Source organism: Pantherophis guttatus, chromosome 6 (assembly GCF_059756535.1).
Source record: "Pantherophis guttatus breed Tessera chromosome 6, ASM5975653v1, whole genome shotgun sequence".
NCBI lineage: Eukaryota > Metazoa > Chordata > Lepidosauria > Squamata > Colubridae > Pantherophis > Pantherophis guttatus.
In genome coordinates, this window is record NC_142068.1 from 76,590,599 (window position 1) to 76,616,930 (window position 26,332).

Here is a 26,332-nt window from a genome sequence, read left to right on the forward strand (position 1 = left end):
AAGCAGTTGACGTGAGCTTAAATGGATTCCAGAGGATGGTAGAGGACAGGAAGGCCTGGAGGAACATTGTCCATGAAGTCGCGATGGGTCGGACACAACTTTGCAACTAACAACAACAACATCATCATCATAAAACCGAATCAAGTATGGAATTAATGCAATCTAAATAAATTTATTTGTTCTGCATCATTTTGGTAACACCAGCACGATAAGATCATAGTAGGAGAAGCTACCAAGTTCTCGAGGATAAGTAAAGCATCAGCAGCACCCAATGCCATATGCCATCAACCTTGTCTTGTCAGGGATGAGTAATCTGAAACATCCCTGTAGATTAAAAAAAGAACTCATTATTCAGAGGCCTTTTTCTTATGTCAGACAGGCGTTTTTATCAAGTTCTTGCTTTCCACATAGTAAAAATTGTATGTCAAACTATTTTTATTGGCCTATCAAAGGGGTTCCCCACTCCCACCCCTTCCTCTTTCTTCACAGAATGCAATTTTGTTCTGTTTCAGTGAAGGATGTGCTATCTAGGTTGCTCGTATTCTAAGCCCCGACGATTGAAATGTGTTTCTGGTACTTTGGATTTATTCTAGTTTTTTCCCCCAGTGTTAATCTTCCCCCTTGAAGAAGTAACAGGACACCAACAACGTACAGGCAGTCCTCGGCGTACGACCACAATGGAGCCCAAAATTTCTGTTGCTAAGTGAGAACATTTGTTAAGGGAGTTTTGCCCCATTTTTGCATCCTTTCTTGCCTCAGTTGTTAAGTGGATCTGGCTTCCCCATTGACTTTGCTTGTCGGAAGGTCGCAAAAGGAGATCCCGCGATCCCGGGACACTGCATCCGTCATAAATATGAGTCAGTTGCCAAGCATCTGAATTTTGATCATGCGACCAAGGGGGATGCTGCAATGGTTGAAAATGTGAAAAACTGTCATAAGTCACTTTTTTTCCAGTGCTGTTGTAACTTTGAACAGTCACTAAACGAATTGTTACAAGTCAAGGATTACCTGTACTGTACTTGGTAACAATTGTTTTAATTCTTCTCCAGAGTATGAACCTTCAGGTATCTGTTCCATAAATACACATAGTCCTCGACTTACAAGTTTATTCAGTGACCATTCACAGTTAAAACAGCAGTGAAAAATGTGACTTAAGACCAGTGGATGGGATTCAAATAATTTAACAACCGGTTCTCTGCCCTAATGATTTCTTCCAACAACCAGTTCACCAAACTGCTCACAAAGTTAACAACCAGTTCTCCCAAAGTGGTGCAAATTGGCCGAATCTCACCACTGCTTACAACTGTTTTTCACCGTTACTACTACTACTACTCGCTATGTCCCAAGGTCACGTGATCCCCTTTTGCGACCTCCTGGCACGCAAAGTCAATGGGGAAGCCAGGTTCCCTTAACAACCAGGCTACTCACTTATCAATGGCAATGGTTCACTTAACAACTGTGGCAAGGAAGGTCGTAAAATGGGCCAAAACTCACTTCGCAGATATTTCCCTTAACAACAGAAAGAAATTTTGGGCTCAATGGTGGTCGTAACTCGAGGACTAACCTGTGCGAGTATTGAAAAAGGACTCACCTTACCTTTTTTTCTCAACTTCCTTTTCTCTTCCCTAGGCTTCAGCTCATAGCAGATAGACTGGTGGATCACTTTACGACCTCTGGGCTGATGAGAAAAGAATGGGATAGAGTGAAGCTCCATGCCACTGTTATGAACACGGTCTTTCGGAATGATCCTAACGGTGAGCCTCCATTAAGATCTTTTGAGAAATGTGAACCGCGGCTTTGATCCCTGAGTTTGCTATGACGGTTCTTAGCTTTGCTATTGCTTGCTTTTTAGAGAGAGGGGGGGGGGAGGGAGGGAGAGAGACAGAGACAAAGACCTTGAGGCTGGAGACAAGTTGTTCATTGCCCGCTTAAGAAGGGATCCCTTCAGAAATGCTATTCAGCTGGTTCAGACCGGTTCACCCGAACCAGTAACAGAAATTGCGGGTGGGCCTGTCTACCCATCCCAGCTCTATGCCATCCTATTTAGGCACATTTTTGCGGCTGGGCGCATGCGCGGAAGGTTGAGCTCGTGTGGAAGGCAGGTGTATGTGGGAACTGGGGGGCACGCAGGCACGAAGCAAGCGTGCGCGCACATGCTGCGAACCAGTAGTAGCCAGTGGTGGGTTTCAAAATTTTTTACTACCGCTTCTGTGGGTGTGGTTTGGTGGGCATGGCAGGGGAAGGATATTGTAAAATCTCCATTCCCTCCCCACTCCAGGGGAAGGTTACTGCAAAATCCCCATTTCCTCCAGATCAGCTGGGACTTGGGAGGCAGAGAATAGATGGGAATGGGGCCAGTCAGAAATTTTACTACCGGTTCTCCGAACTACTCAAAATTTCCGCTACCGGTTCTCCAGAACTGGTCAGAATCTGCTGAAACCCATCTCTGGTCGTAGCATAATGTAAAACCCACCGCTGGATCCCTTCATGCAGGTTGCACTCATCTGCAATAGGAAAGGAAAAATCCTTCATTAAAATATTCAACACATCTTTTATATCCAGCAGATGTTTGGTTCCTACATTATACTCTCTTATATTGAAGAGAAGTGATAATTCTGTATTGCTTTTTAATCAAGGTTGTCTCCTCTCTTTTAAAAGGTAGATTTGATAACATTGTCGCTTGGATTGAGGATTACCGTTGAGTACACCAATTTCCATTTAAACGTGCTTGGTATTATCGAGCTGCAGTTTCTTTTTAATTTTTAAAGCAGTTTTTAAAAGCTTCTTTAGTAAGCAGAATATGAATAGCTGCTTGTTTGTATGCTAAAAATAGCAACCATTAATTCCAATGAAGGGCTTAAGGCAAACTGATGCACATGGTTATAAAAGGACATCTCCTGAAGTTGTATGAAAGAACCATCAAGCCATGGTCAACAAATGATCTATTTACCATACCTACTTGTAAATATAACTACCTTGAATTTAAAATACATGTGTGTGTATGCGTGCGTGTATGTGCCTGTGAATATTCAGTACGGTACATAATTACACTGCCCTATAAATGCCTGTGGATAATGTTTTGGAGTACGCTGGCAGATATACGCTGGACTGTTGAAACGGGCCTTGCAAATAAAATGGAAAAAGTTCTTACGTCGCCACAGTTTTTCCTATCCTGCCTATACAATTTGCGTACATGATTGGCTTTCGCGCAATCATCAACAATCTTATCTTAAGGATTGTTGATCAAATCTTATTTTTCATGCTCGTGTTCGGATTTTCAAAAAGTGACAAGAGTAGAATTATGTACAGCAGAGGTGTCAAACTCGAGGCCCGCGGCATATCTGGGCCACAGGGTGCTTAAATCAGACCCACAGGGCTGGCCTAGAAATATCAGAGGACCGACCCACGGTGTGTCTGCTGCAGTGGGGCGTTGCCCCCAGTTCGGACCGGTTTGCAAGAACCGGTAGTAAAAATGGCAGGAGGCCCCGCCCACCGCCCCAGATGTTGTCATCAGCGATCTGTGCGTGTGTGCATCTGTGCCTTATCGTTTTAAAAAATGCTTTGAAAAGGCTCTGACGATCAGGCAATTCAGCTGGGATCGTCAGAGAGACTTTAAAGCATTTTTTTCTGCAACCTCTTCCGGGGAAGAGGTGGTTTAAAAATATGCTTTGAAAAGGCTCTGACGATCCCAGCTGTGTTGCCTGATCGTCAGAGCCTTTTCAAAACAGTCTTTTAACCACCTCTTAAAAGAGGTTCCAACCTGGAAGAAGTTGCAGAAAAAAATGCTTTGAAAAGCCTCTGAGATCCCAGCTGAGCCGCTCAATCATCAGAGGCTTTTTTTTTTACTTTTAAAAGCATTTTTTCAGCGGAAGAAGTTGTAGAAAAAATGCTTTTAAAAGTAAAAAAAAAAAAGCCTCTGATGATCGTGCAGCTCAGCTGGGCATGGTGGGGGTGGGCAGGGATTTTTGCTACCGGTTCTCCGAACCACCCGCCTCCATTGCTACCGGATCGGGTGATCCGGTCCAAACCGGGAGCATTTCACCCCTGCTTTGTGCCAGGGTTGCTAAGCGAATCACTGTAGTTAAGCAATTCATGTGGTCGGTAAGCAAATCCAGCTTCTCCATTGACTTGACTTGTCGGGAGCCAGTTGGGAAGATCACAAATGGCGATCACATGACCATTGCAACCATTGCAACCATTGCAACTATATGATGGTTGCCAAGTGTCTGAATTTTTATCACATGACCATGGGGATGCAACAACAGTTGTAAGTGTGAGGGCCAGTCATAGGTAACATTTTTTCAGTGCCGCTGAAACTTTGAAATGATTGCAGTGCCGCTGAAACTAAATGAATGATTGCAAGTCAAGGACTGCTAGTGGTAGAAATAGTAGACTTGCCGAAGGAGCAAAAATGTGAGCGGAATAACTAAATCCCCAACTAGTAAACTGTGTGTAATGTTCCCGTTTATGTGCACAGTGGAACACGCTCCTCCTATCAAGGCAACTAGAAACATGCTTTTCGAAAAAGGAAGTAGAATAGAATAGAATAAAATTCTTTATTGGCCAAGTGTGATTGGACACACAAGGAATTTGTCTTTGGTGCATATGCTCTCAGTATACATAAAGAAGAAATAAAATATATTCGTCAAGAATCATAAGATACAACACTTAGTGATAGTCGTAGGATACTAATAAGCAATCAAATCATACTAGGAAAAAATAAAAACAATATAAGTTGTAAAGATACAAGCAACATGAATATAGCCATAAGTGGGAAGAGATAAGGAACTAGTAAGGATGAGAATAATAATAATAATATACTTAATTTGACATTGTTTTGGGAATTATTTGTTTAGCAGAGTGATGGCATTCGGGAAAAAACTGTCCTTGTGTCTAGTTGTCGTTTTAAGGGTAGAAGTTGAAACAATTTATGTCCAGGATGTGAGGGGTCTGTAGATATTTTTACGGCTCTCTTTTTGACTTGTGCAGTATCCAGGTCCTCAGTGGAAGGCAGGTTGGTAGCAATTGTTTTTTTCTGCAGTTCTGACTATCCGTTGAAGTCTGTGTCTGTCTGTCTTGATTGGTTGCAGAGCCAAACCAGACAGTTATAGAGGTGCAGATGGCAGACTAAATAATTCCTCTGTAGAACTGTATCAGCAGCTTCTTGGACAGTTTGAGCTTTCTGAGTTGGTGCAGAAAGAACATTCTTTGTTGTGCTTTTTTTTTTTTTAATTGAAAAAGTTTTAATAGAAAAAAAACACAATTTTCGCAGTTTAGTCTCTACAACTGTACAGTCCGTAATTATACCCAGTAGAAACAAGTGCGGAGTAAATTTCAATCTTTTTTTTAAATATTCTGCATCACCCACCAAATCTTTATCCAAAATGCTTTGATCTTTTTACAAGTCCACCATATATGATAATAAGTTGCATCATCACAATCACATCTCCAACTTTTAGCTTGCACATTAGGATACATACATGATAATCTTTGTTGTGCTTTTTTGATGATGTTTTTGATTTTAAGTCTTGAGATATGATAGAAGCTAGAAACTTGAAGGTCTCTACTGTTGATACTGTGTTGTCTAGTATTGTAAGAGGTGGTAGTATAGGAGGGTTTCTCCTAAAACCCATCACCATTTCTACAGTTTTGAGTGTATTTAGTTCAAGATTGTTCTGGTTGCACCACAAGGCTAGTTGTTCAACCTTCTGTCTGTATGCAGAAGTATGAAGTTTCTCAGTATGTTTCACAAAACCTGCGATTGTAAATATCAAATTGGTAGCAGTACACTTGCAAGGAATATCCACAGTCCGGCCAAGTAAAAATAACTCTTGGTTTAAGGAGCCATTGATCTTCTTTTGCTTGTTCCCAGCTTTGAGGAATTAGAGGCACCTTGAGAACAAGGATGCATTGCCCAAGTACCCAATTTTTCCTCACTGGTTTTAAATTTGTAGCCTGCAGAATGATCAGCTCTCGAAGGCTGGACAGAGAAGCAAGATGAGGGAATGCTTTACTACCAAAGCTTGCTTTGACAGAGCACTGAATCTTAAACCCTGGATTCCCATGGATGAGTCTATTACACTAAACTGTCAGCCTTAAATAATCCTCGAGACAATATTGATGACTCTAAACATTCTGACAATGTACTTTTGGAAAAAGTAAAGAGCTGTTACGGTAAATGAATAAAAACAATTCAGAATAATCTCCCTGCATTTTTATATATATATATATATATATATTTACTACCAGTTTTGTGGGCGTGGCTTGGTGGGTGTGGCATGTCATGGCTTGTTGGGCATGGCAGGGGAAGGATACTGTAAAATCTTCATTCCCTTCCCAATCCAGGGGAAGGATACTGCAAAATCCCCATTTCCTCCCGATCAGCTGGGACTCGGGAGGCAGAGAATAGATGGGGGGGGGCAGTCAGAAATTTTACTACTGGTTCTCCGAACCACTCAAAATTTCCACTACCGGTTCTCCAGAACTGGTTAGAACCTGCTGAAACCCACCTCTGATATATATATATATTGGGGGATGGGAATTGACTCAGTTTGAGTTGAAATCCCATTTATTTTGCAGGTGAAGAACCGAATAACCGAGCCACGGGCAAACCGTTCAAGGAAAGGGAATCATTTGATGGCCGAACAATTTTGAAGGTCAGTATAAAATTGCATCCTGGTTTATCTTATCTTAGTAGACTTTTAAAAGTCAAGTTTCAACTCAGCTGTATATTCCATATGGTATTCCAGCGCAAGAAACACAAGAGAGTTTGAATCTAAAATATTGATGGAATTTCCAACAAACACACAAAAAAAATCTAAAAGGAGTCTGGTATGGCTCCCTAATATTATTTTCAGACTGTTGTTCCTATATCCATTTATGTGTAGGCAAAATTCAAATGGACGATAACAAAAAAGTGGATTTTGCCAGCAGAACTTTTAATCTGATGGGGACCTAGGGAGGGTTATGCACTTTTTTTCCCAAAATACAAAGACAAATGAAAGAGAAAGATTGAACTCTTTAACTTTGACCATTTATTTATTTATTATTTTCATCCCGCCGTTATTGTTTTTTATAAATAAGGTGGCAAATATGCACGTCTTCCTCTTATTTTCCCCACAACAACCCTGTGGGGCTGAGAGAAAGGAACTAACCTAAAAACACCCAGGTGACTTTCATGCCTATGGTAAACTAGAACTCACAGCCTCCTGTTTTTTAGCTTGGTGCCTTAACCACTAAACCAAAGTGGCTCTAGTTGATGTAGCAAATGACCAGGCTGAGTCTGAGGGCAGGGTCAAATGCATCATCAGTCTGGAGTCCATACGCTCCCGAAAGAGACCTAAGTCCAGTCTCCCTTGAAGTCCATTCACTATTAACCTGGTGCCAATTTGCCTTGACTGTTAGTAGATCAGATTCTTGGGTATAGTTTGTATGGAATAAATCTGCAGTGCTTTTGAACTCTACCCTGTCTCCTGGTTTCTTTGTGCCTGACGGTTTAGTTATAGTTAGTTTAATTATATATACCAGTGTTGGCGAACCTTTTCGGCACCAAGTGCCAAAACAGGAATGCACGCACAAAATACGTATGCCGGAAACCAGAAGAGCAGCTGCCCGGCGTGCCTGCACACACTGGAAAGATGATCATGTTGTGACCCAGGCCCAAGTAGATATTATCAGACGCAATCAGTTCCAAAACAAACAGCTTTTATTAGAACAGCTGAGAATTAACTCATTCTCAGTGTAGTCCAAACTAATTCGAAACAAATTCTTCATAACCCAATTCTTCAGCCTTATCACCAACCTTGGTCTAATTAGGCAAACTGCCAAAGGCTTTTCTTGGCAAAAGTTCAGAAGCAGAAGACGCCAACAAGAAATAAATGCAGCAAGAGAAGAAAGAAATCAACGTCGTTTTCCAACAAAGAACCCAAGAGCCGTTGCTGGTCTTTTAAGCCTTGTGGGAGGGGCCTATCATCTCTTGGCCTTACTCCCGAGTTGTCCTTTTTGCTTTAGCTGCTCTTGCCTTCTGGCAGCTCTTCTCAGGCGTGCACTAGGAACAGGCTCCTCCTGTTCCTCTGCCTCTCTGCTGTCCGACTCTGGAGGCTCCGGAGTCCGCACATCACTCCCAGATGGCCCTAGCCCCATCTCTGCCTCTGACGCAGAGTCCTCGTCCCGGCCTTCCCCTGACTCCAGGACTGGCCCATGTTCCTCCCCAGCCTCCTCACTATCCAACTCGGCTGCCAGCTCCGCAGGCTGCTGGCGGACCACAACAGATCTTCCGGTTTCCGGTGCACGTATGCGCACCGGCCACCTAGTCTTCCAGTTTCTGGTGCACATGCATGCGCAAAGACCACTTGGCAGGTGCACGTGCGCACGTCGGAAACCGGAAGATCATCTTCCCGGCTCATGCATGTGCACCGGGCGGCTGATCTTCCAGTTTCTGGCACTTCCGCGTGCATGAAGACCAGCTGGCCAGCGCGCCGGAACCCAGAAGAGCAACAGGCGACGGCTCATGTGCCCGGAGAGATGGCTCTGTGTGCTACTTCCAGCACGCTTGCCATAAGTTTGCCATCACGGATATATACAGAATCTCATTCTTGCATAAATATTCTTCATCTGAAATTTAGAATAATTGTACGTAGTCTAATGCTTACAGTCAGTAAGTATTTACCAGTAGTAAAGCTATATAAATAGGGTTGCAATGCATGTGTTAATCAAACAATCCACAGAATATACAATTAATTGATCCTGTATCTTCATAAACATAATCCAAACCGTTGTCTCATCAAAGTAAATGTACTGGTCATGACATAAGGGCACCTGTTCTTTTATGAACAGTTAAGTGGTTCAAAACTCAAAAGGAATCATTAGGAATAAATAGGCAATATTCTGAGTAGAGGGAAGTAATAATAAGAGTTCCTCAAGGATCCATTTTGGAAGAAGTGCTTTTTCACTTGTCCATAAATAATGTTGATTTAGGAACATACAGCGAACTGACCAAATTTGCAGGTGAGATTAAACCAATGAGAATGGTAGAAAACAAAAGTGACTATGAAGAGTTTTAAACCAGGTGATTGGTTAATCAAACGCCAAAACCAGGAGCATTTTGGACAAAAATTCCAACTTCCTATACTCACTGGTGTGGTTTGAACTGTCTGTGTCTATAATCAGAAAAAAAAAGATTGGGTTTAGCAAATAGTTCATTTGTGAACTGTGAAAAAAGGAGCCTTCTCTGTGGGGGCACCTACTATCTGGAACGAGCTCCCCCCGGAGATACGGAGGATCCCGGATCTGCGCACCTTCCGTCGCGCTCTCAAGACTTTTTTATCCATCAAGCTGGCCTGGCCTAAATCTTTCCCCTTTAAAATGTAAATTTTAATTTGTTTTTAAAATTATTGGGTGTTTTAAATTTGTCTCGGCCAAATTGTTTAATTCGGTTTTATTTTGTTTTTAAATTTTGTATTTATGTGTTTTATTCTGTGGCTGTTCACCGCCCTGAGTCCTTCGGGAGTAGGGCGGTATATAAATCCAAGAAATTAAATGAAATGAATGAAATGAAAGATCCATGCTAAATATAATTAAGAAAGGGGAGTATAAATAAAGGCATCAATGTTATTCCTTCACTCTGTGGTATTTCCATGTCAGGAGAACTGTGTACAGTCCTAGCCACTATAGTTGAGAAAAGGGTATAATAGAGCTACAAAGGATGAAGTCAAGGGCAGTTAAAATGATCAGGTGACTCGAAGAGCATACTGTATTTACTAAAAAAAAAATTAAAAAAATCCTAGAATGTTGAGGATTCTGTAACTTTGGGGGGAGGAAGAAGAATTGGGGGGAAATGATTTAGGTGTATAAAGTTATGCATGCCCTGTAGAAGGGGGCCCGGAAGAAGGACTAAAGGTCATCCATTGAAGCTGATTGGAAAATAATTTAAAATGAACTTTGCACAATGCCTAACTAACCGATGGAATTTATTATCATGATGGTCATAACTTGGCTTTAAAAGGAGATTATTAGACAAAACCATGGAGAACTGATCTATCAAAATTCAGTATTGCTTCTGTTGAGAGCAGGTTGTCTCATGGACACTGTGCATTTTTTTCCGGAGTGCTAATTTTAAATAAAACAGAACTTTCCAAAAGGATCTTTATTTTGAGATTGTGATTCCCCCACTTTAATGACTTCTAAGTGAGCCTGAAAGGGGGGGCGAAATGTGCCGCTTACTTTAAAGTTGCCCTTAAGAGTCGTGTCTCTAAAGAACCATTATATTTTTTTTACGAGCTTTAAAGCAGACCGTTTTAATAAGAGGTGCGGTGTCACAGGAAGTCCAAAGCATTTTTTTTTCTGAGTCGTTTTTGAAGTATGTGTGGAGCCTTAATGCACGTAGCCTAATAAGATGCTAGTTTAGCATAATGAAGTCATCCAATGTATCGCGAGAGCATCCAGTTAGGGAAGGCTGATGCCAAAACCATGTATCACAACAACGGGGGACAAAAGCACAGCAATTAGACTGCTTTCCTTGGCCATTTTGTCAGGCTGACCTTGGACGTCTCTCAATTATTTCAGGTGTTGAAATAATTCAGGAGTGCCTCTGCAGCAACTCCGCCTGTCGTTTCTTAAACCAGGCATGTCTTTTCTCCAGACGGCACCTGCATCTGCAGAGGGGCTGCTGAACAATCTACAAAGAAGCCTGGCGATTTTGAAGAGTCGTAGTCAAGGTGCTATGTGCCAGCTCCCCATCCAACTCTCCAAAGCATCTTTTTGCCTTTTGACTCCAGGATTGCACCACAAACCTAAGTCTCTTGCAGTGTTGTGCAAGATAGTGCAATAGATTTCGGGGGGGAAAGCCAGGGGTGTCAAACTCGCAGGCCAGGTGCGTCATGCGCTGGCCACCCACACCCCCAGTTTAGTGAAAGGGGGAAAGTCACGATATGTCACATGATGCTACGAGTTTGACACCCCTGCTTTAAGCCTTGTTAGTTGCAAAGTCATGTCCGACCCATTGCAGCCCCATGGACAATGTTCCTCCAGGCTTTCCTGTCCTCTACCATCCTCTGGAGTCCATTTAAGCTCACACCTACTGCTTCAGTGACTCCGTCCAGCCACCTCGTTCTCTGTTGTCCCCTTCTTCTTTTGCCCTCAATTGTTCCCAGCATTAGGCTCTTCTCCATTGAGTCTTTCCTTCTCATTAGGTGACCAGAGTATTTGAGTTTCATCTTCAGGATCTGGCCTTCTAAAGAGCAGTCAGGGTTGATCTCCTCTAGGACTGATCGGTTGGATCGCCTTGCAGTCCAAGGGACTCGCAGGAGTCTTCTGAAGCACCATAATTCAAAGGGATCAATTCTTTGGCGCTCAGCTTTCGTTATGGTCCAACTTTCACAGCCATACATTGCAACTGGGAAAACGATAGCCCTGACTATACGCACTTTTGTTGGCAGGGTGATGTCTCTGCTTTTTAAAATGCTGTCTAGATTTGACATAGCTTTCCTCCCCAGGAGCAAGCGTCTTTTAATTTCTTGGCTGAAGTCCTCATCTGCAGTGATCTTGGAGCCCAGGAAAATAAAATCTGTCAATCTATCTCCATTTCTTCCCCATCTTTTTGGCAGGATTTGAGAGGGCCAGATGCCATGATCTTAGTTTTCTTAATGTTGAGTTTCAAACCATTTTGCACTCTCCTTCTTCACCCGCATCAAGAATCTCTTTAGTTCCTTTTCACTTTCTGCCATCAGAGTGGTATCATCTGCATATCTGAGGTTGTTGATATTTCTCCCGCCAATCTTAATTCCAACTTTTGATTCATCTAGCCTTAGGAAGAAAAAAAAAGAGAGAGAAGTTTACAAGTAGTCCTCGAGGTAGGACCACAATTGAACGCCAGATTTCTGTTGCTAAGCAAAAAGTGTGTTTAGTGAATTTTCCTCCACTTTTAGGACCTTTCTTTCCACCGTTGTTAAGTGAATTACTGCGGCTGTTAAGTAACACAGTTGTTAAGTGAATCGGGCTTCCCTATTGACTTTGCTTGCAAGCAGGTTGCAAAAAGGGGATCCCATGACCCAAAAGCAATGCTGTTACCTTCCCACCAAAGGTGGTCCCTATTTTTCTACTTGCATTTTTTACGTGCTTTCGAACTGCTAGGTTGGCAGAAGTTGAGACAAGTAACAGGAGCTCACCCCGTTACTAGAGATTCTACTCCCAGAATTCCTCAGCCAACTTTAAAACTTGTGGACTTCTACTCCCAGAACTCCTCAGTCATATTTTAAGACTTGTGGACTTCTACTCCCAGAATTCCTCAGCCAGCTTTGCTATTCTGGCTGAGGAATTCTGGGAGTAGAAGTCCACAAGTCTTTAAAGTTGCCAAGTTTGGAGAGCCCTGGTTTGGAGGACAAAGCCAGGAATTACCACATTTGTGAGAAAAGCCACTCCAATTCCTCATAAAAGGCATTTTCGGCGGCTTTCTGCCATCCCAACGCCATGTACTATTAACTTTCCATTCGCCTATCGCTTTAGTTGTAGCTTTGATTTTATTTTTCATCATTGTTAGCTTTTGATCCTCATTTTGCTTAATTGCCTCGCTTTGAGAAGGCTTCTGCCCCAAGGGGTGTGATGGGGTTGATTGTCCCAGTCTTGCTTGATAACCAAGAACAAGGCGATGTCAGACCAGAACAAAAACATTTCAGTGAGCAGCATAAACAAAAGAGGTCAAGCAGTAGCTGAGCTAACAAAGGAATTCCCTGTGAAAGTAATAATTAAAGTGTACTTGAAAACTTCAAATGAGAACAAGGGACAATGCAGAACTGACAGTGATAATTTGCAATATTAATGCTTCCCCACTGTTAAGTCGCTATTCCAATATGCTTTTATACATTTCATTTTAGGACACAGGTTCTTCAAACAGATACATGTTTAGAGCCAATACCTGCTCATAAAGGTCTCTCTACCCATGTTTCCCCGAAAATAAGACCGGGTCTTATTTTCTTTCAGGTCCCAAAATAAGCAGTTGTATTGTAGAGCCAATTTAGTACTATAAGGTCTATAATCTATAAGGTGTTTCCAATCACCTTGTGTCCAGAAATCGTGGGTGATCCAACACTGGATGTTTTTAAGAAGATTCTAGACAGTTACTTATCTAAAATGTTATACTGTAGGTTCTCCTGTTTGAGCCGGGGGCTGGACTAGAAGACCTCCAAGATCCCTTCCAGCTTACTCTGTTCTAGATGTAGCTCTGTCTTTTCTCTTAATAAAGAAAATCAGTTTTGCCATCTCTGCAAGTTCCTTCATCTTCACCAGCCATGCCTCCATGGAAGGTAGTACCAAGTCTTTCTGTTTTTGAGCATATAATAATTTTGCTGCAGTTACCATATATTTACAAAGAAGGTCCTATTACTTTTCCCCAATATCTGTTCATCAATCTCCCCCCCCCACCCCCACCCCACACAAAAACTCTTCTGGTTTCAATTGAATATTTGTCTTTAAGATTTTCTAGATTATGCTTAAGATCTTCTGGATATGCAGTATGCTCCATTCCATATTTGGGTAGAGCAGGTTGCCCTGATAAAAAACAATCTATCCTCTGGTATAGCCGACAAAGCCAGGAGAGCCCATGGCTTAGAGGTTAATACATCTATCTAATATGTACACTATATCACAGAAGTGAGTACACCCCCCCACACATTTTGTAAATTTATTTATTTATTTTTAAATTTATATACCACTCTTCTCCCTGAGGACTCAGGGCAGTGTACAGACAGAATTAAAAAACATGGAATACAAATATTAAAAAACAATTAAAATTATATAAATTTGGCCCAAAATTAAAAATACAAACCAATTAAAACATTTAATATTTAAGTATATCTTTTCATGTGACACCATTGAAGAAATGACTCTTGGCTACAATATAAAGTAGTTGAGTATACAGCTTGTATAACAGTGTAAATGTGCTGTCCCCTCAAAATAACGCAACATACAGCCATTAATGTCTAAACTGGTGGCAACAAAAGTGAGTACACCCCTAAGTGATAATGTCCAAATGGGGCCCAAAGCAGTGGTGGGTTGCTCCCGGTTCGGTCCAGTTCTATAGAACCGGTAGTAAAATAGGTGGGGGGCTCCGCCCACCCGCCTGGATGTCATAAATGATAATCTGTGCATGCGCAGAAGCGCACACATGGCCCTGTTGTGAACCGGTAGTAAAGGTAAGAAGAACCCACCCCTGGCCAAAAGTGTCAATATTTTGTGTGGCCACCATTATTTTCCAGCACTGCCTTAACCCTCTTAGGGGTGTACTCACTTTTGTTGCCACCAGTTTAGACATTAATGGCTGTGTGTTGCATTATTTTGAGGAGACAGCACATTTTTACACTGTTATACAAGCTGTACACTCACTACTTTACATTGTAGCCAAATGTCATTTCTTCAGTGTTGTCACATGAAAAGATATACTTAAATATTTACAAAATGTGAGGGTGTGTACTCATTTCTGTAAGTAGTCTGGGTTCGAATCCCAGAAAGATATGGCTAGCTGATGAGAGCTAAATAGCTTGAAATAGATCTATACTATTATATTATTATATTATATATATTATTATATTATATTATTACTAGAGGGACGCGTTGGCTCAGTGGCTAAGACGCTGAGCTTGTCAATCGAAAGGTTGGCAGTCCAGCAGTTCAAATCGCTAGTGCCGCGTAACGGGGTGAGTTCCCATTACTTGTCCCAGCTTCTGCCAACCTAGCAGTTCGAAAGCATGTAAAAAAATGCAAGTAGAAAAATAGGGACCACCTTGATGGGAAGCTAACAGTGCGCCTTTGGCGTTTAGTCATGCCGGCCACATGACCACAGAGACGTCTTCGGACAGCGCTGGCTCTTTGGCTTTGAAGCAGAGATGAGCACCGCCCCCTAGAGTCAGGAATGACTAGCATATATGTGCGAGGGGAACCTTTACCTTTATCTTTAGATCTATACTAGTCTCCCTTTATTTCTTTGTTGGTGAATATCAATTTAAGACAAAAATTGTTTGTCATGAAAGCAACTGCCTGCAAAGGCTTCTGGATTGGGGGTAAAAGGCGAAAGTAGAAGCAGCATGCTCCATCCCATATTTGGGTAGACCAAGTTTCCCTGATAAAAAAATCACTTATCTTCTGGATTAATTCATGTATTTTCATCCAAAACTTTCTGGCTTTTTTAATATACCCACCAAATATAATAAAATGATCCTTCCTGTTGTTCACACTTTTCCTTTTTATTCCCAAAGCAGTCTTTAGGAGTATTGTTCAATTTTTAACTTGCTTTTCTCTTAAGACGTTCATAGTAATATATTCTATTTGTAATGTAGAAAAAGACAACATTAGAGGAACTACCAATCTTACATCTTCATCCTAAATCAGCTTTCCAACTGGGTACCCATTATAGGATGTCAACTCCTATAATTCTCAGCCAGCACGGCTAAAAATGAGAACTAACCTTGAAGCATATCTGGTGGATGAGATGCTTCTAAAATCTGTGATCTTCTATCAGCTAGCCATTCCACTGCAGTGTCCCTGAAGCAATCAAGCAGTAAACTAACAGTTCTCTATGATATTGGAGTGCAACAGCTGGCGTGCTTTTATTTCAGATTTTTAAAATTGTACCGCAATAAATCTTGGAACTAGCTGGCATCTGGAATAGAGAGAGAGAGAGAAAGAGCCTGTTGCAGGTTTCTTGTAAATACAAATGTCTCTTCGACACACGACCGCAATTGAGCCCAAAATTTAGGTTGCTAAGTGAGGCACTTGTTTGGTAAATTTCGCCCCATTTTACGACTTTTCTTGCCACCGTTGTTAAGCGAACCGCTGCCGTTGTTAACTTGGTAACCTGGCTGTTAAGTGAATCTGGCTTTCCCGTTGACTTTGCTTGTCAGAAAATCACAAAAGGTGACCTCAGCATGCTACGGCCGTCATAAATAATAAAATAAATAGATAATAAAATAAATATATAAATAAATAAATAACAAAACAGTTGTCAAGCATCTGAATTTTGATCACGTGACCATGGGGAGGCTACAGCGGTCGTAAGTGTGAAAAATGGTCATAAGTCACTTTTTTCTCACGGTCACTAAATGAATTGTTGCAAGTCGAGGACTAACTGTAATACGCTGCATTTTGAAGAACAGAAAGAAGTATCTTAAAGACTAAGGATAATATTTATTTATTTATTTATTTATTTATTTATTTATTTATTTATTTATTTATTTATTTATTTATTTATTTATTTATTTATTTATTTATTTATTTAATTCAATTTGTATACCGCCCTTCTCCTAGTGGACACAGGGCGGTCCACAGCCAGAACTAAAACACATACCAATACAAAATTTAAAATTATTAAAAGAATTACATAACTTTGGCCCAAATTTAAAACAATTCAAATTAAAACCCATGGACAATTTAAAAGCTAAAAAACTAAAAAAGACTAAAGAAGGTGGGGGTTCACACCAGCCCTGCTTGATGGAAAAGAAAAGTTTTCAGGGCACAGCAAAAGACCCGGAGATCCAATATCCTTCATATCTCCGGGGGCAAATCATTCCAGAGGGCAGGAGCTGCCACAGAGAAGGCCTTCCCCCTGGGGGTCGCCAGCCGACGTTGCCTGGCTGACGGCAGCCTGAGAAGTCCCTCTCTGTGGGAGCGTACTGGTCGGTGGGAGGCTATCGGCGGCAGAAGGCGGTCCTGCAAGTACCCAGGTCCTATGCCATGGAGCGCTTTAAAGGTGGTAACCAACACCTTGAAGCGCACCCGGAAGACCACTGGAAGCCAATGCAGCTCACGCAGGAGAGGTGTCACATGGGAGCGCCCCCTCGCTCCCATACCCCGCGCGGCCGCATTCTGCACCAGTTGGAGCCTCCGGGTGCTCCTCAAGGGGAGCTCCATGTAGAGAGCATTGCAGTAGTCCAGGCGGGAAGTGACGAGTGCCTGAGTGACTGTGCGTAAGGAGTCCCGATCCAGAAAGGGACGCAACTGGTGAATCAGGCGAACCTGATAAAAAGCCCCCCTGGCCACGGCCGTCATATGCTCTTCTAAAGACAGCCGTGCATCCAGGAGGATGCCCAAGTTGCGAGCCCTTCTGTGGGGGCCAATAACTCGCCCCCAATAGCCAGCGATGGCACCAGCTGGCTATATTGGGACACCGGAAGCCACAGCCACTCGGTCTTGGAAGGGTTGAGTCGAAGCCTGTTATTCCCCATCCAGATCCGCACGGCCTCCAGGCACCGGGACATCACTTCAAGGGCATCGTTGGGATGGCCTGAGGTGGAGATGTACAGCTGAGTATCATCAGCGTACTAATGGAACTCCACCCCAAAGCCACGGATGATCTCACCCAGCGGCTTCACATAAATGTTGAACAGAAGGGGCGAGAGGACCGACCCCTGAGGCACCCCACAAACAAGGCGCCTGTGGGTCGACCTCTGCCCCCCTGCCAACACCGACTGCGACCGGTCGGAGAGATAGGAGGAGAACCACCGCAGAACGGTGCCCCCTACTCCCAACCCCTCCAACCGGCGCAGCAGGATACCATGGTCGATGGTATCAAAAATATATAAGGTCAGAGGCTATATCTATTCAGAGGGAATAAGCTACCCAGTTGATTGTCCCCAAATAGTTCACTGATGCTTTTCTTTCATAAAGTAAAGTAATCTTAGCAGGCTATGTTTTTTAAAAATGCCTATTAATGGCTATTTTACATCATCCTTTACTTAACATTCTGCTTCAAAAGTGAGATTTTTCTTAGGCTCAGTTCTCGCCAAGATGGTTAAAGAAAGCTAATATTTGGATGATGCTTCTTTAAGGCAATAGTCTGGAAGTTTTAATATGAGACAGTGTTCAGTGGCATTGGTGGCAAAAAAGACAAGACAAGACACAATGGTTGCAGTCAAGCTATTCTCCAAAGCACCTGAAGGCAGGACAAGAAGCAATGGGCGGAAACCAATCAAGGAGAGAAGCAACTTAGAACTAAGGAGAAATTTCCTGACAGTTAGAACATTTAATCAGTGGAACAACTTGCCTCCAGAAGTTATGAATGCTCCAACACTGGAAGCTTTTAAGAAGATGTTGGATAACCATTTGTCTGAAGTGATGTAGGGTTTCCTGCCTAAGCAAGGGGGTTGGACTAGAAGATCTCCAAGGTCCCTTCCAACTCTGTTATTCTAAATTATATACTTCTAAATGTGATTACAGCCTCGCCTCTTTTGTATATGTGATACACCCATTAAGGAGAGGGCTTTCAACTGCAGTTCTACAACCACTATCTTGATTTTTATAACTTCTCCTATAGATGCTACTACAAGTGTTCCTTTAATGAAATATTAGCTCTTGGAGAATTAGATGTTTAGAAGAAGGCTTCAGATTTTATTCTTTCTTAGAGATCTAATTTCCTATATGCGGGACACTTTTAAATTGCTCTCTCAACGTTGCTTTTTGACATTGTCTTCTTAATTGAGTCAACTTGAAAAGGGCACTTATTCTTGGAAAAATATGGCTAGCCTTCAAGAATAATTACAAAATGATTGGTCATTTTTTTTAAAGCAACAAATATTCTGCATGTACAAGCACACCGTAATGACAATACTAGTTTGATAGAAAATGAGATGTGTGCAGTCGTTTGCTTGCTTTCCCGGGTTGTTCCCTGGTTGGAAGCCAGATAAAGTTCTTGCGTTTTAAATTGACGTGTAGTAGCCGGTGTTAAAAGTAAGAAGAAAGATTACTGAGGGATCCTTGGTGCTCTCTAAGGTTGGTTGTTTTCTTGTGGGACATTTCATTACCCAATCCAGATAATATCATTAGTGCTGCAGTGATGATGTTATCTAGATAAGGACCCAGATTGTTGGGGGCAATATGCTATTTAGTATACTGTCTTTGGTGTAAGTTACCCAGAGTCTTCAGAGAGTGGGTGGCATAGAAATATGAATAATAAAAATAAATAAAAAATAAATAAAAATAAAATAATAGATTGAGTAATGAAACGTCTGCAAGAAAGCAACCAAGCTTAGAGAGCACCAAGGATCCCTCAGTAATCTTTCTCCTTACTTTTATCACTGGCTACTAAATGCCAGCTTAAACACAAGCACTTTATCTTGCTTCCATAAATGTCTGGACTTAGAGGACTCTGTGCCAGAAGCAGCTTATTTGGACAGCTGTTGCTAGTATCTTCCCTTGTGCCAGAATTTAACACAAGAATGAGATCCTGAAAAGGTCACTCCTAGTGGATCTAGAAATTGAGAATGAGTGTGCGAGAAGTTATTAATTGTGCTTCCGTTACTGAAAGTTAAATTCTAACTCTGTGTGTAATAGTCAGGATAGTATTTTGTCCCTATGACATCATGCCCTTTAGTTTAAAGGCTTCCAATTTATGGTTCTTGTTATATTTGTCTCTCCTTGAAATTTTCCCATTTATTCTCAGTTCTTGACCTTAAAGTTGTACATTCCCTTCGGGTCTTAGTGAAGGTGGTATTAGTGTTCTTAGGAGCCATGGTGGCACAATGGTTAGAATGCAGTATTGCAGACTGACTCTGCCCACAGCCAGGAGTTCGATCCTGACTGGCTCAAGGTTGACTCAGCCTTTCATCCTTCCGGGGTCGGTAAAATGAGGAGCCAGATTGTTTGGGGCCAATATGCTGACTCTGTATACAGCTTAGAGAGGGCTGTGAAGCAGATATTGGTCTAAGTCAGGGGTGTCAAACTCGAGGCCCATGGGACAGATACGGCCAACAGAGTGCTTAGGTCTGCCCCGTGGGGCTGCCCTGGAAACAGCAAAGGACCGGCCCGTGGTGCCTCTGCCAGCAAAAGTGAGCTCCGTTTTCAGCTGCAACGGCCTCCTGCAACCCTCTGCCAGCGAAAGGTGCCCCTGAAACGAGTGACGAGCTGGCCACGCCCCCTGGCCACGCCCCCCGCCCAGTGGTGAAATCCAAATTTTTTTACTACCGGTTCTGTGGGCATGGCTTGGTGGGCATGGTGTGGCTTGGTGGGCGTGGCTTGGTGGGCATGGGGAAAGGGAAGGATACTACAGGGGAAGTATACTGCAAAAACTCCACTCCCACCCCACTCCAGGGGAAGGATACTGCAAAATCTCCATTCCCTTCCTACTCCTGGGGAAAGGATATTGCAAAATCTCCATTCCCACCCCACTCGGGGGCCAGACACAGGTGGTATGTGCCAGTTCTCCAAACTACTCAAAATTTCCGCTGCCAGTTCTCCGAACTACTCAAAATTTCCACTACCGGTTCTCCAGAACCTGTCAGAACCTGCTGGATTTCACCCCTGCCCCCCCCCACCCTCCGAGGTCAAACACAACCCTGATGCGGCCCTCTATGAAATCGAGTTTGACACCCCTAGTCTAAGTACTAGTGCTAGTACTGCATTGTCGAAATTCTTCTCTTGGCTTGATTTAAATCTTGCATTTCCGTAATGCATTTACAGTGTCGATCCCTCACAACTGTCTTCTGGAGAAAGCAGAGAAAGAAAGTAGATTAGGATGTAAAAAAAAAAAAAATCAGTCGGTATAGATGAGAATATGCATGTAGAAAGAAAGCAAAAGATTATTTGCCAAATGCTTTACAAGAGCTAATGAGTCATGTCCCATAGCTATGCTACGCTCCTGTGTTGTAACTTCCATGTTAGTAAATGAAAGCCACCTAGTTGTAGGACACCTTTTAGTAAGGCATTTATTTTTGCAATGTTACGTATCTGTATAATGCATAAGGGAAACAGCCTGGATCAAAATACAGTAGTTAGATTAACAGCTGCCTACATAATACTGAGCAGATTTAATTACTTGTGGTAGGCCATCTGACAGGGCAATGTTTTATGGCATTCTACCATGACCGGATGTTAAAAAAAAAACCTGATAATGCTTAGCTTGCCTAACGATGAACCTCACAGGCTACACTGCTAACTATTTTGTAATGTCCATATTGTTAGAATAGAATAGAATAGAATTTTTTTTTTATTGGCCAAGTGTGATTGGACACACAAGGAATTTGTCTTGGTGCATATGCTCTCAGTGTGTACACAAAAGAAAAGATACGTTCATCAAGAATCATAAGGTACAACATTTAATGATACTCATAGGGTATAAATAAGCAATCAGGAACAATATCAATATAAATCATAAGGATGCAAGCAACAAAGTTACAGTCATATAGTCATTAGTGGAAGGAGATGTCCAGGATGTGAGAGGTGTGTAAATACTTTCACAGCCCTCTTTTTGACTGCTGTAGTATACAGATCCTCAATGGAAGGCAGGTTGGTAACAATTGTTTTTTCTGCAGTTCTAATTATCCTCTGAAGCAGGGTTGGGTTCTACTTACCTTTACTACTGGTTTGTAGCGGGGCCGCGTGCGCGTGCTCGTTTAGCTCGCTCGCTCGTGTGCTTGTTTAGCTCGCACGTGCCCTCTTCTGCGCATGCCCAGAAGCGTTTTGATGACATCGGGGTCGGTGGGCGGAGCCTCCAGCCGGTTTTACTACTGGTTCTATAGAACCGGTGCGAACCGGGGGCAACCCACCACTGCTCTGAAACCTGTGTCTGTCTTGTTGGGTTGCAGAACCAAACCAGGCAGTTATGGAGGTACAGATGACAGACTCAATAATTCCTCTGTAGAACTGTATCAGCAGCTCCTTGGGCAGTTTGAGCTTTCTGAGTTGACGCAGGAAGAACATTCTTTGTTGTTCAGGTGTCTACATTGGATGGTTTGCGACATCATAAATAAGTGCTAAGTAAGGATTGTCTACTGAGCACAATCAAGCTTGTGGCACCAATGTTACAGACCGGTTGTGAGTGGTATACTTTGCATAAATCAAGGAACGGAGCATTTGCAAAATCCACCTCTGCTGTCTCTTTGCCACACTATGGCAGAGATAGGGAATGCAGTATTGCAGGCTAATTCTGCTGACTGCCGACTGCTGTTTGGCAGTTTTCATCCTGATCAGCTCAAGGTTGAACTGAGCCTTCCATCCTTCCAAGGTCGGTAAAATGAGGAACCAGATTGTTGGGGCCAATATGCTGATTCTGTAAACTGTTTAGAGAGGGCTGTAAAGCACTGTGAAGCGGTATATAAGTCTAAGTGCTGTTGCTATTGCTGTTACCTTCTCAGTTTTGGATATTAAGTCAGTACCAGGTGGTCCTTGGCTTACGACAGTTTGTTTAGTGACCATTTGAAATCATAACTTGGATAACGAATCCAAGTTATGTTGGATAACCAATTGTCTGAAGTGGTGTAGGGTTTCCTGCCTAGATGGGGGTTTAGACTAGAAGACTTCCAAGGTCCCTTCCAACTCTGTTATTCTATTTTCTATTTCAAATTAAATAAATTTTTATGTCTCTGGGTATGTGTGCGTGTCTGTGTGTAATGAAATCTAGCCTTTGATGTAGCTCTTAATTCCATTAAAGGAAGAAGTGGATTCATCTCTCAGCATAATAGCATTTACAAACACGTCTCTTTAAAAAGATAATAACAAAATGGCTACCATTTGATGTTGCAGAGGAAAAACAGATCACTTGGTTTATATAATTTATGAAGCAGCAATTGTTTATCCTTTCCAGAAACGTAGATGTTTAGGTTTCACTGATTGGGGCCATAATGTATGCAAGATGCAATATATCCCACAATATCCCTTCATAATGCAGTGATTTCTCAATTATGTAATTAAAATAAGATACATTGCTTGCTGGCTTACTTTAAAAGGTGGGATGTAGAAGAATGAATGTGAATTACGTTTTGTACCATCACTGACTAAAAACATTTGGTTAGAGAATAGCATTTTTTCTTAGAGTAGCTATGTAGAAGACAAGGGAGAATTGTACTATCGAAGATTGTATCCGTTCCTGATCCCTGCATAATTAAAGGATTTTTATTGTAAAGAACATTCAAGAAGTTGCTGTATGAGATTGCGGCCTAAAGAAAGAAACACGGTTAATGCTTGCATTATGCAGAGACAGGGAGGTTAAAGGGGTGGGTAACTATATAAATATTACAGTAGAATTTAAATTTTTGATAGAGGACAGATTTAAATTATCTGAATATGGAAGAACCTTATAGTGGTAAGAAAATGAGATAATTCAGAAGAGAAGCTCAATAGAATATTTATGTCATTTAAATGAGAGGGATGCAGAAGAAAGATTGATTTGAGAGGAATTTCCGAAAGAATTAAATAAGACCATTAAAACTAAGGGATATTTTTTTTCTGAGATTAATCTGAGTAATAGTGTCCTGCATTATTTCGTCTCTCATGATAATTACCTAGAAACCTGATTGTTTCGAGATTATCACTATTTTATTTTTGCTCAGGTTATCGACACTGAGAAATTCCTGAATTCAAATTCTAATTTTCCACATATTCTCTTTATTTCTGGAGTTTCCTTTCTGAAGTGTTTCTTAAGCAAAAAATTGAATTTATCTCTTTTTCAACAACTGAAAAGAAATGCTATAATTGATTTATTGTATCCAATAGATCTTAGACAACCAATGCATTTTGGATTTGAAATAGAAACAAAATTTGGAGAAAGTAAATAAATTGTCTTAAAGGTTCTTTATTCATTTTTTTTTGTTATCCAAATTTAAGTGAAATGTGATTAAGTCTACATCATATTTAGAGTAAACATTTATTATTAGACTAAATATTTATTGTTTAATTGGTACCAAAGGTACAATTTTTTCCATAATTTCATTGATGGTACAAATATAATGATGTGCACAATTCTTGATGCTTCCCCTTTGAATAGCTTTACACAGCACACCTTAAGTGTCACTCACAATGTATCTCAGATTTTTAGCGCTTACCCGAAAGTGTTATTTGATTATTGTCTGCAAATAACCTTGAATACATTTACTGCTTTAAAAAAAAAAGATACTGACTATGATAAAAGCCATTTATATTATTTTACCTGAAAACCTCATTAGGTATTTTTAGCTCCTTACACTGGTTAGTCTTGAAATAAATCTTTTCATAGAAAACACAAACAGTGGCACAAACATACTGACCAGCTGTGTGGAAGCCAAGAAAATAAGAGTGCCTTGTACGAACTGTCAATAGGACAAAGTCAAACCGTCTGTGGAACAGAGGAATGTTATATATGACCGTTAGAAGTTACAACAGCATTGAAAAAAATTGGCGTATGACCATTTTTCACACAACTGTTACAGCATCCCCACGGTCACGTGATCAAAATTTGGACTTTTGGCAGCTGACTCATATTTATGACGATTGCAGTGTCCCGGGATCATGTCATCACCATTTGTAACCTGACAAGCAAAGTCAACAGGAAAACCAGATTCATTTAACGACCATGTTTCTAATTTAAGAACTGCAGGGATTCCCTTAACAACCGTAGTAGGAAAGCTCATAAAATGGGGCCAAATTCACGTAAAGATTGTCTCGCTTTTGACAATGGAAATTTTGGACTCCATGGTGGTCGTAAGTCGAGGACTGCCTGTAGAGGGAACCATCATGGCATTCGTGTAATGGCTATAATTGATAGCAATTATTAGGTAGCAACCAGTATGATAGGCCTGGAAGCCATCGTTTGCATTGGGCTTCAGGCCTGCCACATTTACTGCTGTGGGAAACTGGGAGGGGGGATTGTATGGAGCAGAGGTGATATATAGTCATAATAACATTCCTTTCTCAGAGAGTCAAGGACATCTTGCCCTGCACCTGGAGGGGTGTGACTAGGAGGCATCTCCAGTTGGGACGGTGCTCACATTTGCGAACCAGTAGGGAAAGTAAGTGAATACCACTCCTGCAAACACCCCCATCTTGCTTGCCAAGGCTGAAGTAGAGATTTGAGACTTTCAGCAATCTCAGGCAGCTGCCCCTGCCGCCATGGCCTCTACAGGTAGTCCTTGATTTAAAACCGTTCCTTTAGCGACCGTTCAAAGTTACAATGCACTGAAAAAAACGGGACTTGTGCCCATTTTTCACCCTGACAACCATTGCAGCATCTCCATTGGTCACATGATCAAAATTTGTTGTCAGTCCTGGAAGCCATCTTTTACTTTGGATCTTCAGGACTGCCACATTTAGTGCTGTGGGAAACTGGGAGGGGGGATTGTATGGAGTGAAGTGATATCTAACCATAACATTCTTTTCTTTGAGAGTCAAGGACATCTTGCCCTGCACCATCCCAGGGATGACTGGGAGGCATCTCCAGTTGGGATGATGCATTGATTGGACCATGTGATGGACATGTGGGTACTGGGCAGGGACTTGGACTTTCCTTTGGGTGAGGAAAACCCAGAAGCTTTCAGATTCGGGTTTTCCCAGATGTGCCAATATGACATCTCTAATAAAATGGAACTTTGAGGAACGTCAAGCCTCAGAGTCTTTTTTCATTGGGGGTGTTACTTGGAACCCTGACACAATAGAAATATCCTGCACTTTGACAGCTATCAGTACCTTATTTAAGCATCAATCTTAGCAGCAACGTTCAAGATGCATAAAGCCTAATGCAGCATGAAAGTGAGCTTTCGAAATTGCAAATACTTCTTGTCATCAATTATTTTTTTCAGAAAGTACCATTACTATTTATTTAACATTGAATCTAAAGAGTGTACCCACACAAATGATCACAAATTTCCCTTCCTCTTGTGAGGCTGTGAATGGGCTGATAGTCTGCCAGGAGTGGGTACCCCCCACCCCCGTCCACCCCACCCCCACAAAAGGAGTAGATGGGGTATTTCCAAATTAAGTAGTTTAATGTTGAGCAAAGGTCATGTCAGATGAAGTTGGGTTACACATACGTTGGTAATCAACCAATCTGTATTCGCAACCCAACCTTATTTAGGAAAAGTAAGTTTTTAATTTAGAACTAATTGTGGACTTAATTGCCTTGCATGCTGAGGCACTGATGATGCGTGTGCAAAATGGCTATCCCTTACATTAATAGAATCGACACTCCAGTTGCTCTTAAGATTTGTTTCTCACCTCTTTTTACCTTAGAAAGAGGTGTGAGAAATGCGATTCATACCAAAACAGTAGATAAAAACAAAATCTGAAGAAAAACAATAAGCATAAACCTTAAAGATGAAGCAGTTTTGGTGAGTTGTGTGTGATTGCAGAATGAGCCGCAACATTCAGAAACTTTTCAGAATGCTCTGGGGTAATCATCTACACAGCAGAGTCTCCATTAACACTTCAGTACTCTTGTAATAAAATATGTATGCTTAGAGATGTTCCAGATTATAGCTGCTTAAAAGGCTAATTCTAAAAAAGGAACGTAAAAGGTTGGATGGGAGTAATTGTATGCTCTTTTTAAAATTGAGCATGTTTCATGCTTTCAGACCTTCACAATAAAGCCATATCATAGCTCTCCAAA

At 41.6% G+C, this 26,332-nt stretch overlaps 1 protein-coding gene across 6 annotated transcripts in view; it reads left to right on the forward strand.

The window, feature by feature from the left end:
- ASCC1 (activating signal cointegrator 1 complex subunit 1) overlaps window positions 1-26,332 on the forward strand; it is a 119,516-nt gene that overhangs the window by 59,822 nt on the left and 33,362 nt on the right. For all 6 annotated transcript variants that reach the window (XM_060682262.2, XM_034425992.3, XM_034425993.2 and 3 more), the window contains exons 8-9: window positions 1,630-1,754; window positions 6,580-6,656. In XM_060682262.2, the coding sequence (XP_060538245.2) occupies window positions 1,630-1,754; window positions 6,580-6,656 (202 nt within the window). The remainder of the gene's footprint in view (window positions 1-1,629; window positions 1,755-6,579; window positions 6,657-26,332) is intronic.